General features: G+C 58.5%; 1 protein-coding gene across 1 annotated transcript in view; it reads left to right on the top strand.

The window, feature by feature from the left end:
- The window catches only part of LOC107120247 (tropomyosin beta chain-like), a 25,627-nt gene that overhangs the window by 1,140 nt on the left and 12,338 nt on the right, over positions 1-12,149 (top strand). Inside the window, exon 2 of the mRNA XM_015422895.1 lies at positions 7,244-7,606. Coding sequence (XP_015278381.1) covers positions 7,244-7,606 — 363 coding nt within the window. The remainder of the gene's footprint in view (positions 1-7,243; positions 7,607-12,149) is intronic.

Genomic DNA, 12,149 nt, shown 5'->3' with positions numbered 1-12,149 from the left:
CTTCTCCTCCTCCGCGCGCGGCCCCCCACCCCCTGCGGGAGCTAAAAAGGGGAGGCGGGGGTCAGATCCGACGGCAGCCCGACGGGAAGGGACAAGGCAGCTGCCAGCCGCTGCGAGGGCCCCGGAGGACAGGGCGGCGGCGGCGGGGGGGAGGTGTAATCGGCTGTTGACTCCCTGGGGGGGGTATCAGCGGGAGGTCTCCCGGGAGGAGGAGGCCCCGCGGGCCGTGACCAGGCCCCCAGCCAGCAGCCCTTCCGCGGCGCCCGCCCGCCCGCAGCCCCTCTAGGCCAGTCGGCCTCTGGGCCCGCCGGTCAGCTCCTTCCTTCCTCTACCATCCCTCGCGGGAAGTGTTCCCCCCCCGGAAACCTGCCGCCCTGCACACAAGCCCACGTGGTTAGGGACCCTGCAGGCGTCGTTAAGGGCTGGCCGCCCCCGGAGCCCTCTGCCGGCCCAGCCGCCGGCTGCCTGCTGCTGAGGCAGATCTTGCATCTGGGTCCTGTCCCGTCCCTGGCGAGCCTCCGCCTCCCCCCCAGGCAACACCGAGGGAGGCCCAGTGCGTTGGCGGGGGGGGGGGGGGGGGGGGGGGAGATTCCAAGCTCTCCGCAGAGCAGTTGGCTGCGTCTCCAGCCCAGCCTCTGCCTTTGCTCATATTTGGTGATTCCCCAGCAGGAGGGAGGAGATTGACGGGACGGGCCCTGCGGCGGCTGCTGCCCTCCCCTGGGGTGGGGCTGGGGCTTGGGGGGCAGAGGCTGCTGAAGGAGCAGCTGCAGGGAGCACGGGGCCTGCCCCACAGAGGGCCCAGATCCCCCCCCTGCCGGGTCCCTGGCTCCCTGCCTCCCGGGGGCAGAAGTGCTTCCCACAACCCCCCCCTCCCAGACCACTCCATCCCTTTGCTCCGTACATGGCTGCAATGTTCCCTCTAAGCCGAGTCGGTGTGAGCTAGCTCACAGTTTTTTAGCCTCGGGCTCACACATTTTTGTCCCAGCTCAGGAAGGGATGGGGCTCCAGAGCAAATTAATCTATGCAGCAGCCAACTCCCTGCCTCACAACTTTAAGGCCAGCAGCTCACAAAGTAGGATTTTTGCTCACAGGAGGACTCCACAGCATAGAGGGAGCACTGCACAGCTGTACCTTTTTTGGGGGGGGCAGGGGGTGGCACAATCCATGCCGCATGCCCCAAGGTAGTCTTCTGCAATGTGCCGGAGCCGATTGGATGCCAGGCAGAGTGAGGGCATCCCATCATCATCATCCAGGAGGGGGACCGGAGGAGGTCCCACCTCGGGCCTCAGTGACTTCCCCACCTCCTCCTCCGCAGGTCTTGGGCTGACAGACGTGAGCTTATCCAGGCCACAACAGGCCAGGAGCTCTTCTCCCTGCCAGCCAGCCAGTGCCACTGCACTTGGGAGGGCCTGCCTGGCCAAGGGTTTGAATTCTGGCTTGGCTGGAGCCCTCTGAAGTCTCACCCCACCTTCCTCTGGAAAGAACCACCCTGCTTCGAAGCGCTGCTAGGAGCAGGCGCGTGCCAACCTCTGTGTAAGGCCATCGGCCGTGAGCAGGGGAGCACCGACCCTGAGAGAGGGGAAGACCTTCTTCTGAGTGATTCGGGCAGAACATGGTTTTGAACCAGGATGCCAGGGGCTGAGTGCCGCGCAGGTGTGTGGCATGGGCCCTGCCCCACAAGCCTCCCCACTGAAGGGTGCTCTGAGACTCTGGAGGGTCTCAAGAGCCAGGCCCCTCGTCCCGCATCTCTGACACCTGTGTGCCTGGCCCCCCCCACCCCCAATGGCTGGGGCTTTAAAGGGCTCCACAGCCCTGAATTGCAACAGAGGCATCCTTCTGCGGGGGGGGGGGCACCACCCCTTCCTGGAAGAACCCCCCCCCCAGGGTTGTTGTTGTGGAGGGGGGGGGGGCAGGGGGGGGGTGGGGGGGGGGGGGCGAGACGGGAGGATGCCAGGCCTGGGCCTCGATGCTCCGGGATCTAGATTTGCTTTGCTCATCAGGCAGGGAGGGACTCACCTTAAGAGAAACTTGTGGTTTCTCCCCAGACATGATCTAATGTTCCTCCCTGACTTAGCTGCACAGCCCCAGACAGGCCTGTCTCTTTTGTTGTTGTTCAGTCGCACAGTCGAGTCTGACTCTTCGCGACCCCGTGGACCAGATCACGCCAGGCCCTCCTATCTTCCGCCGTCCTCTGAAGTTTGCTCAACTTCATGTTCATTGCATCTATGACACAGTGTCATAGACAGTGTCATAGAGGCCTGTCTCTAGAGAGGGGGAAAGGAGGGACAAACCAAGGTGGGGGACACCCCCGAGGTGGGTGCCTGATCCCCCCCCCCGCAAGCATCAACTTGTAGAGGGGGGGGCAGTCCTGCATAGACTGGGGACAATCTATACAAGTGCCCCTTTGCAGCTCTGAGCGGCTGCCCTCCCTTTCCCACGCAAAAGTGGGTTTCCAAGTGGGGCTTAATCCAGAGCACAGGCAACCACCGATCTCCCCTGGACCGCCTGCTCACGTGGCTCAGCGGTCATGCCAGGAATCCTGTCCAGGGGGTTTAAAACACTCACAATTAAGAGACAAACCACCAGGTGGTTATAGCCAAAGTAGAGGAGTCCGAGCTGGATATTCAAAGACATTAGAAAAGGTAGATCAAAATTGGACACCACCACCACCACCACCAGTGTAGCACTTGGAGGGTCAGGCTATGATGCCAGAGGTCCAGATCCAACCCCCCACTGTGCCAAAGGGCCCGGCCTGCTGGGTGATGTAACAGCCGTCACTCTCCCTCCCTCCCGGCCTACACCACAGGTTTGTTGCAAGGACAAAATGGAGAAGGGGAGTACACTAAGAATGCCCCTCCCCCGGGCCCTTGTTTTCACCACACAGAGAAGAAAGGGCTTTAGTCTCTCTGGCCTGGGTCTCCAGAGCTCTCTCTCCCCCCCCCAGCCCCCTCCCGCTCATCCCCTTTCACAAACAGGGCTTACTCTCCACTGCCACCATCAGGCCACTGTCGGAATCCCAGCCTGCCAGCCTGAAGGCAGATTCTCCACAGTTCAGAATCCCCTCCTTTATTCGGCCCATGGAGAGAGAGGTGGGGAGGAATTCTCAAAAGCTCTCCCATTCGAGACATTCTCGTGAGCCGCAGCATGGAGCTTTGTCCATGGGGCTTCAAAGGCCAATTTCAGGAAGAGAAAGTTGTCTCTTAAAGCATGAAAACAATCACTCAACACAGCGGGTAAAAGCACACAGTTGAGCTGCAACAGATTAGCATCTCAGCGTAGAGGAAACAGATTAGGAACAACCGTATTTTCTTTCCCTGGGTCTGCCGCTCCTCTCTGTGTGGGCAAAGAGACCGGCAGAAACACATTCGTGGCTTCAGGTTTCTTGCTCAGACTCCAGTCCTCACCAGCAGGCGCCTGCGTGTGACTCTTTCCTTGGGGAGGTCTCCGTGCCTCCAAAGCATTACTTATTTATTTGTTAAATTAGAAAAAAAAACTGACCACCCTCCCCTGCAGAACAGGGCTCAGGGCAGTGTACATCAATGGGGAAAATACATCGATTCACAATTAAAATTAAAAGCAATAAAATAAGAGTGCTTAAAGCATGCCTGCTCCTCTCCAACAATGGCTCCTTAACTCCCGGGAGGCCTTCCTCTTCCAGACCTCCTCCCACCAGGGAGAAGGAAGCGAAGGCGTCCCTCGCTGCCCCACATCCTCCTTGGCATCGCCATGGCTGGACAGCCACCAAACTCTGCAGCCTGGAATCAGGGTGGGGCTGGCACACTCTCTGTATGGGGAATTTGAGCTTAACCTCTGAGCATTCCCATCGTGTAAGCCCAATGTTCACAAGACAAAGTGGAACTTCCTTACACAAATACCTGGGTGTGAAATCTCATTTCATCCCAGGGAAAATGACCCTTGTTGCTGTGAACTCCCTGGAGGAAAGGCGGGTAAAAACGAGTGAGAAATGTGCAGCCCCCCCCCCCGCACCACCTCATGGGCGGCAGTGGTGTCACCAGGCAGGGCGCAGAACTTCCTGAGGTCACGGCTGAAGCCAGACGGCTTCTTAACAGGGGGCATGCAGAGGCCATCCCCCTGACCCTATGGAGTGCCTGGCCAGGGGGCCTCGACCCCCCTGCCCTTCTCCCCAGCACCCTCCTCCCGGCTCCAATCGCTGCTCTAACTAGCCTTCTGGGCGGTGTTCTGTGGCTACTGCCTGGTAGCCGAGTCTCTTGAGCCAAGGAGGGAAAGGCAGCTGGTCACTGAGGAAGGTGGCCTCTGGACAGCAGCTCCTTCCCCGTGAGGCCTCAAGGCCAGTCGTGGTGAGGAAGGACGGGCGAGCAGAAATGGGCCACGATGAGGAAAACTCCTTCCCGAGGAGAGGGGACTTTGCAGTGTGCCTCCAAGAGCGCCAGGCCGGAACGCGGAAGGCCTCATTTTATACTCACTAAGCAGGCCTCCGAGAAGCAAAACAGGGAGCTTTTGAGACCACCTGGCCACACTTGGAATGGCCACGGCCGCCAGCCTCCCAGAGCTGAAACGCCTCCATCATCTCTGGTGGCCATTTCCGACCTCAGCCTCAGGGCAGGAGGGGAAAGTGAGATCCAAATTGTCCACCCTGGCTACACCCGATACCAGATACACGGTCGTAAGTCCCCTCCAGTATCTTCCCTGGGACAGAGATCAGGCTGACTGGACCACATCTCCCCTCCTCCCGTCTTGTGGCGCCCACCGTCTCCCGTCCCCCCGAGAGGTCTGGAAGGTGATGGGCAAAGGCTCTGCAAGTTCTTTGAGCACTCTGGGGTGCACGCCTTCTGGGCCCCCGTGGGATCCGTACTCATTCAGTGCAACTGGGTGCTTTTCAACTACCTCTCTGTCCACGTCAACCGGCAGCCCAGATGCTGTGATTTGCCGACTGTCCTCTCTAGAAGAGCCTGTTCTCTTCCTCAGGGAGAAAACTGAGGCAAAAGAGGCATTGGGCCTTTCTGCTTTCTCTCTGTCATCTGTCAGAGTTGGTCAGACTAACCAGCATTCATCTCACGTGGTCTCCAAGTCAACTTGGGGGGGGGAGCCACAGAGCCAGGGCTCAGCGGACAGAAGGCCCCCTGGGTCCAGTCCTTGGAGCCGCCACTGGATGACTCAGGTCACTCACAGGGGATGCCTGGAAGATGCCAGCCTGAGACCAGGGCAGAAGCCACAGCCGGTCCGAGGAGACCATGCGCGAGACGGGCCTGGGTGGACCAAGGGTCTGGCTCAAGAGTCACAGCGAGATCTCTCCGCAATGAAGTCTGCACGGAAGTCCCAGTGGGGGGAGTGCATAGAGTTCTATCTGACCTACGACTGAGGGCTACACAAGGGGTTTAACAACCCAAACCACTCCACTGGAGGACGCTTTGACAAACAATACTGGCAGAGAGCTGAGAGCTCTTTGTTGTCAACACAGCCAGGGAGCCGGTCTTCCCGTGGCCCTCAGGGGAGTCATCCATTTTGCTCCACAGGGCGTCATCCCAGGAAAGTGTCCTCAGGGCTGTGGCCTGCCTTCTTCAGTTCGGCTGGTTTCTGCCACCTGCATTCAAGCCACCATCCAGCCCACTTCAGGGCCAGCACCCCTCCTGAGTTCCATGCAGTCACCTCCTTTCTGAAGGGGGGAGGAGGAGGAGGAGGAGGAGGGGGCCTCAGAGCTACTGAGTCAAGTGGCCAGGCCAGCATCTGGTGTCAGAGGTCAGCCAGGGTTTCGACAGGACAAGGTCAGCTCAGAACTCCCCCACCCCTCCCCAAACCCCCCCCCCCCCCGGCCAGACCTTTTAAACACTTGTCCTCTCATGGGGACCAGGAGAACAAGTGGATCCCAGGCTCACCAGGGGGATGACCGGTCTGTGAAAAGGGTCCACTGCTGCCCTCTCTCCAGAACCACATCCTGCCGCATCCAGTGCATGACCTGCCAGGTGGACTGGAGCAGATCCGTCCCCCCTCCCCCCAGACAGGCCCACAGCTGTCCACACCAACCCCAACAAGGCGCCCCCCCCGGGGGGGGGCTTAGTGGCTGAAGTCACCCAGTGCCCCAGCCGCCCACCCCCTTCTGAGGGCACCCGCCAGAAGCCACTCCTGGGAAGAGCCACTTCCTGCTCGCAGCTCCACTCCAGAGACACTTGAGGATCCCAGGCAGATCACACATCACAGGTATGGACCCACTGTACAGCACGACCGGAACACCTCCTTCCTCCAGTGCATCTTGTGGGGGTGAAAGCGCCCACCTGCAAAGCTGGATCTACTGGAGGTGTCCCCCCACGCCACCGGACTCTGCTCCAGGGTAAGAGATTTGGGTGAACGGATGGAGATGATGCCGGACGCACGGGAAGAGGCCGGGGGAAGAGCCAGGCCCGTGGGCTCCTCCAGAGAACATCCAGGTCGCTTCAGAGACCTCAAACGTGTAAGGCCGGAAGTCATTTCCCCTCACGCCAAGAAAGTGGAATTGGGGGTCACGGAAGACCAGGAAGACAGGAGCACTCTCTGCTCTCACGGAGTGGCACCCCCCAGGACGGCTCTGCCTGGCACACCCCCAGCCCTGAAGGCCAAGCCCAGGCCCACTGTCGTTTGCCACAGCTCCCACTGCAGAACCTCCTTTTGTGGAAGGAGGGGCCTGGGCCCAGGGAGGCCAAGGCTCCCTCCCTCTTGGACGCCGAGGGGCACCTCACTTGGGGCTGAGGCCCTCGTTTGTTTTCCAGCTGCTGCCCTGGGGGCAGGGTGGTCGCCATGCTGGCTGAGGGGCAACCGGCGCAGGGGCCGGGCCAGTGGAGGTTGAGCAGCCTCCCTGCTGCAGAGCGGCCAGCCCGAGAGGGAGCCTCCTGAGCTCCGCCCCAGAGGGAGCCGTGGGGCACGCAGCCAGAAGAGGCTCCGTACCCAGGACAGCTTCTGCCACCTCCACTCGTGAGCCCCCTGGGCACTTGCAGGCGGCCCCGCGCAGGATCTTGCCCTGCCCATGGGGGGACCACTGGAAGGCGAGGGCAGTGATCCTCTGCTCGGCTCAGTGAATGTGGGGGGGGGGTGAGGGAGCGCCCCCCCTGCGCAGCAAAACTCCGTCGGAGTCTCCGGCGCCACAGGCACCCCAGAGTCAACCTCCCTGGAACTGGGGGGGGGGCACTTAAGAAGGATTCCCTGAGGAAGGCTCGGCCGGAGAAAGGGCCTCGTGGGCCCCCCCCCCCCCCCAACCAGCGCGCCTTGGCTTTTCTTTTGCTCCTGGACAGAGGCGAAGAGAGGCGGCTGCCCCGGCGGGGCGGGCGGCCGGGCGAGCTTCCTTCCCAGGACGCCTGGCTGCCCGGCCTCCCTCCCTCCCTCCCGGGCCGGTGGGCGGGCGGACTCGGCCCAGCCCGCCAGCACCCCACCTCGGCCGACGGACGGCGGTCCACCCGCCTGGCTTCTCTCCCGGCCTCCCCGACGGGACCCTGCCGCCCGCGGCGCTCCCCGCCGGCCCCGGAAGATGGCCGGGAGCAGCTCCATCGAGGCGGTCAAGAAAAAGATCCAGACGCTGCAACAAGTGGCCGACGAAGCCGAGGAGCGCGCCCAGCACCTGCAGCGCGAAGTGGACGCCGAGCGCCAAGCCCGCGAGCGGGTGAGAGAGAGAGCCGGGGCGCGGCCGCGGGGCGGGGCGGATGCCTTTGCCCGCAGTCCCCTGAAGGTTTGGGGGCAGTGACTGGGGAGGGTGGAGATTGAGAAGGGGAGGGAGCTAAGTGGGATATAATGACATAGAGTCCACTCTGAAGCCATCATTTCCTCCAAGAGAACTGATCTCTGTAGCCTGGGGATCAATTATAATGCCAGAAGAATGCCACGCCCCCACCTGTGGAATACCCTCCCAAATGAGCTGGGACATGCTAAAAGCCCTTCTAGACAAGTTTAGTCTTGCCTGTTACACAGCAGCTGTGATTTAGATTAAGTGTTTTTAAAATAAATATTTTTACCTTTTTTATGTGGGCATCGTTGAGGAAGTAGTTTTAGATACCGGATATTTTTAATTGCACTTTAACACCATGTTTGATTATAACATTGTTTTTATATTGTTGTATTACTATGTATGAGAAATTGTATTTAATGTAATGAATCGTGTTTTATGTATTCTGTGAACTTTTACTCTGTCGTAAGCCGCTCAGGGCCAGCCTAGGCCGGATGGGCAGGATAAAAATCAATAAAATCAATAAAATTAAAAATAAAATCATGCCATTATGTTATTTGTCTTTCACAGGGCTGCCATCCCCCCAATGGGGGCAGGGGTTCCCCCGATTTTGGGGTCCCCAATCTGCTGCCGGCCAGAGCCCTGCCCTCGAAGAGCCCCACTGCACCTGTCATGCCCGGCGTGATGACGTCACCCAGAGGTAACATCATTGCACTGGGCACATTGCACGGGGGACGCTCTAACATTGGGCTAAAAACCAAGGGTGTAGACTTTCCAATTTCCCGGGGGGGGCTGGGGCTGGACCAGAGGCATTGCTTTGCTAGGAGCAAGGGTGGCTCCCGGGGGAGGCTGAGTACCTTCCTGAAAATTTCGGCGGGGGCTCACGCCCCGTCGCCCCCACGAAGATTACGCCTATGCTCCGGTGAGCTGCAGCAGGTGAACATCAGAAGGAGCCACTGTTGGATCAGGCCAAAGGCCCCTCCAGTCCAACACTCTTCTGTGTCACACACTGGCCAGAAATACCAGGTGCCCTCAGGAGGCCCAGCAGTGGGGCCAGGACACTGGAAGCCCTCCCACACTGTTGGCCCCCCCCAAGCACCAAGAATACAGTGCATCACTTGCCCCATACATAAGAACATAAGAGAAGCCACTGTTGGATCAGGTCAATGGCCCCTCCAGTCCAACACTCTGTGTCACACAGTGGCCAGAAATACCAGGTGCCCTCAGGAGGTCCAGCAGTGGGGCCAGGGCACTGGAAGCCCTCCCACACTGTTGCCCCCCCCCCAAGCACCAAGAACACAGAGCATCACTTGCCCCAGACAAGAACATAAGAGAAGCCACTGTTGGATCAGGCCAATGGCCCCTCCAGTCCAACACTCTGTGTCACAAAGTGGCCAGAAATACCAGGTGCCATCAGGAGGTCCACCAGTGGGGCCAGGGCACTAGGAGCCCCCCCACTGTGGCCCCCCAAGCACCAAGAAGACAGAGCATCCCTTGCCCCAGACAAGAACATAAGAGAAGCCACTGTTGGATCAGGCCAATGGCCCATCCAGTCCAACACTCTGTGTCACAAAGTGGCCAGAAATACCAGGTGCCATCAGGAGGTCCACCAGTGGGGCCAGGGCACTAGGAGCCCCCCCACTGTGGCCCCCCAAGCACCAAGAAGACAGAGCATCCCTTGCCCCAGACTTTTAAAACATGTCAACATTTTATTTTCTGTTTTAAGCAAAATTTAATAGATTTTCATGAGCCCCAAACATTGCCTTTTTTCCTGATGTGAGAAAAAAAATTAAAACATTTTCTTATACCCCAAACGTTCATTTCCTTCCTCTGATTTTAAAAGAAATTAAAACATTTCCATGGGCCCCTAAAAGTATGGTAGGCCCTGGGCCTGTGACCTGCCAGGAGGTCGGGTATCTCGCCAGCCAGAGCTGCTCTGGGGAGTTGTGCCCAGGTGAGTTCTGCCCTGGGGGCTGGTGCTGGGTGCCTCGCCCGCACACCATGCCTGGGCTGCTGGCCAGGGCAGGGGGTGCCCACGTGGGGAGGAGTCTCCATTCCCCAGCCCCCTCTGCAGTGAACGCCAAGAGGTGTGTTCGTGCTTGAGGCAGAACACCCACTGCGGGAGTTTTGTGCTTCGCTGCGTGTTTTTTTTTCCTTTGGCCAGCGGCCATTTTTACTTCCCTTGCCCCATGCTGTGCCATTTTTTGTGTGCCAAGGTGAGGCCAAAGTGAGAAATGATTTTTTTCAGCTAGGAATTCGAAGGAAGTACTAGATTGTGGCAACAGAACAAAGTTTGAGTCCAGTGGCACCTTTAAGACCAGCAAAGTTTAATTCCGGATAAGCTGCGTTGGCCTGAAAGGTGCCCCGGCTGGACTCAAACTTTGTTCTGCGGCTTCAGACCAACACGGCGACTCCCCTCAGCCTATTGTGGCAGCAGGTTACTCGGGTGTGGTTGTGCTGTCGAGCAGTAGCCATTGCTGTTTTGTTTCTTGGATACCTCCAGGGGTGGCGTAATGGGCTGGCAGAAGGGAAAGGGCACCAGTATGGGCAGGCCTCCCAGAATCCACTCCTTCCCATCCGGGTGGCTCGGGCTGTGTTCTTTCCAGAAGGGTCACACCTGAAGAGTGGGCAACTGGAGGGAAACCTCACGTGGGCACCAAGAGACAGATAAAGAATCCCCCTAGAGGCTGCCCGGATCAGCTGAATGCCTGTCCTGGCAGGGGAGAGCGCATACTTGTGATACGTAGGGTGGCAGTGAACAATCCCAAAAGAGCACTGCGTCAATAAAAGCATTTTTCTGGAGGGGGGGCCTTCACAGTCAGTGCTGGTTTTCATTCTTCTGAATAATTTTGTGCCATTTGCAGACTTAACCACTACACTGCTCGGTCCCAGTTCCAGGTCATTGACGAGCATACTAAACAGCCCCTGCCCCAGTACAAATCCTTGTGTGACTCCACTGCTCACTTCCAGCACTGTCCATTCATTCCCACTGTCTGCTTCCTGTCATTTAACCAATTTTTAATCCATAAGAGGACCTGTTCTCCTATCCCAACTGCTAAGCTTGCTCAGGAATCTCTGGTGAGGTCACTTGCCAGTATATTTTGTCTTTCAGATCTCCCTTACCCACATGCTTGTTAATCTTCTCAAAGAACTCCCAATGCCTGATGAGATAGGACTTCCCTTACCAGAAGCCATGCTGATTTCCCCTCAGCAGGCCTTGTTCTTCAGTCTTCGATGAAGAGTTTTCACCAGGGTAGCTGGCCTCTAATTTCCGGGATCTTCTCAGGCTCACGTTTTAAAATTTTGTGTTAGTTTGGTCCATTCTCATCTTCTCGGAGACTGATTTTAGTGACGCTGCATATTTTTGTTAGGAGAACTGTTGCTTGTAAAACAAAGGGCCTCTAAGCGAGAGTGCCGGTCCACTGGGTGGCTTGCAACTGTCCCTGCAAGGCAGGCCGCAGTCTCTTCTGTTTGGGAGAGGTGGGACAGTAGAGCAGGGAGCCTGACTCTTGACGTGGATTCCTTCTACTCTGGGGCATTTTGGGGTCATCAGGACAGAAGCTGTGGGGCTGGTGGGAAAGTTGGTGGTGAGATGGAAAGGGGGCTGGGCTGCTGGCCCCTGGGGGGAGGGCTTGGGGCCAGGCAAGCAGAACAGACCCTGCCGCTTGAGCCAGCTTTCTTTTAAAGAAAATTGCTCCTTGATTGGGCGAAAAAGGCCTGTCCGCTCCAGCTATGTTTCCACATTAGCGGCCAGACATAGACCCCTCTGGGACGCCGGCCTCCCACTCGCCTCCACTCCTTGGCAACGGGCATCCATCCATCGGGTGCTGCCTCTGAGTGCGGGGATTCCATTTGTCTGTCACGTCTGATAATTGCTGATAGACAAACTGCCCCCCCCATTTCTCTAGGTGAACTAGCAGCCCGTGCCCGACCCCCACCCCCACCTTGCGACTGGGCATTCCGTGAACTCCGTGCATGCTGGGTACGAAGCACAGGCACTGCATGCTGGGTGCTGGAGAGAGACACCGGCCGGCTCTGGCTTCCATGCCCAGATAAATTTTGGGGCTCTGCGTGGCACGCCTTTGCCCGCAGCGCTGAGCCACAGTAGCCCAAGTGGAACCTGTGTGTGTGTGTGTGTGTGTGTGTGTGTGTGTGCGGAGGTGCTGGGATTCCCACGTGGAGACTGGGTGGGGGGGGGCTGACCAGGTCCCTGGGCTCCCTCTGAAGTCCAGCCTGTGTGCCTCCCCCTTGTTGTGGGGTTTGTGCCCCCTTCCTGTGCCTTCCCCAAGCAGATAATGGCTCCCTGACTGGGGCAGGGAGTAGATGCTGGTGTGTGTGTGTGTGGGGGGGAGCATTGGCTTGGCTCAGCCCCTCCCATCAGCAAGAGCGTAGAGGGGGAGGAGAGAGGAACACACACACACACACACACACACACACACACACACACACACACACAGGCAGTCATAAACACGAAGCGCAGTCC

This window comes from Gekko japonicus, unplaced genomic scaffold (genome assembly GCF_001447785.1).
Source record: "Gekko japonicus isolate JY-2015 unplaced genomic scaffold, Gekko_japonicus_V1.1 scaffold49, whole genome shotgun sequence".
Classification (NCBI taxonomy): domain Eukaryota; kingdom Metazoa; phylum Chordata; class Lepidosauria; order Squamata; family Gekkonidae; genus Gekko; species Gekko japonicus.
Note: the sequence above shows the minus strand (reverse complement) of the source record. Positions and strands in the feature narration are given on the sequence as shown.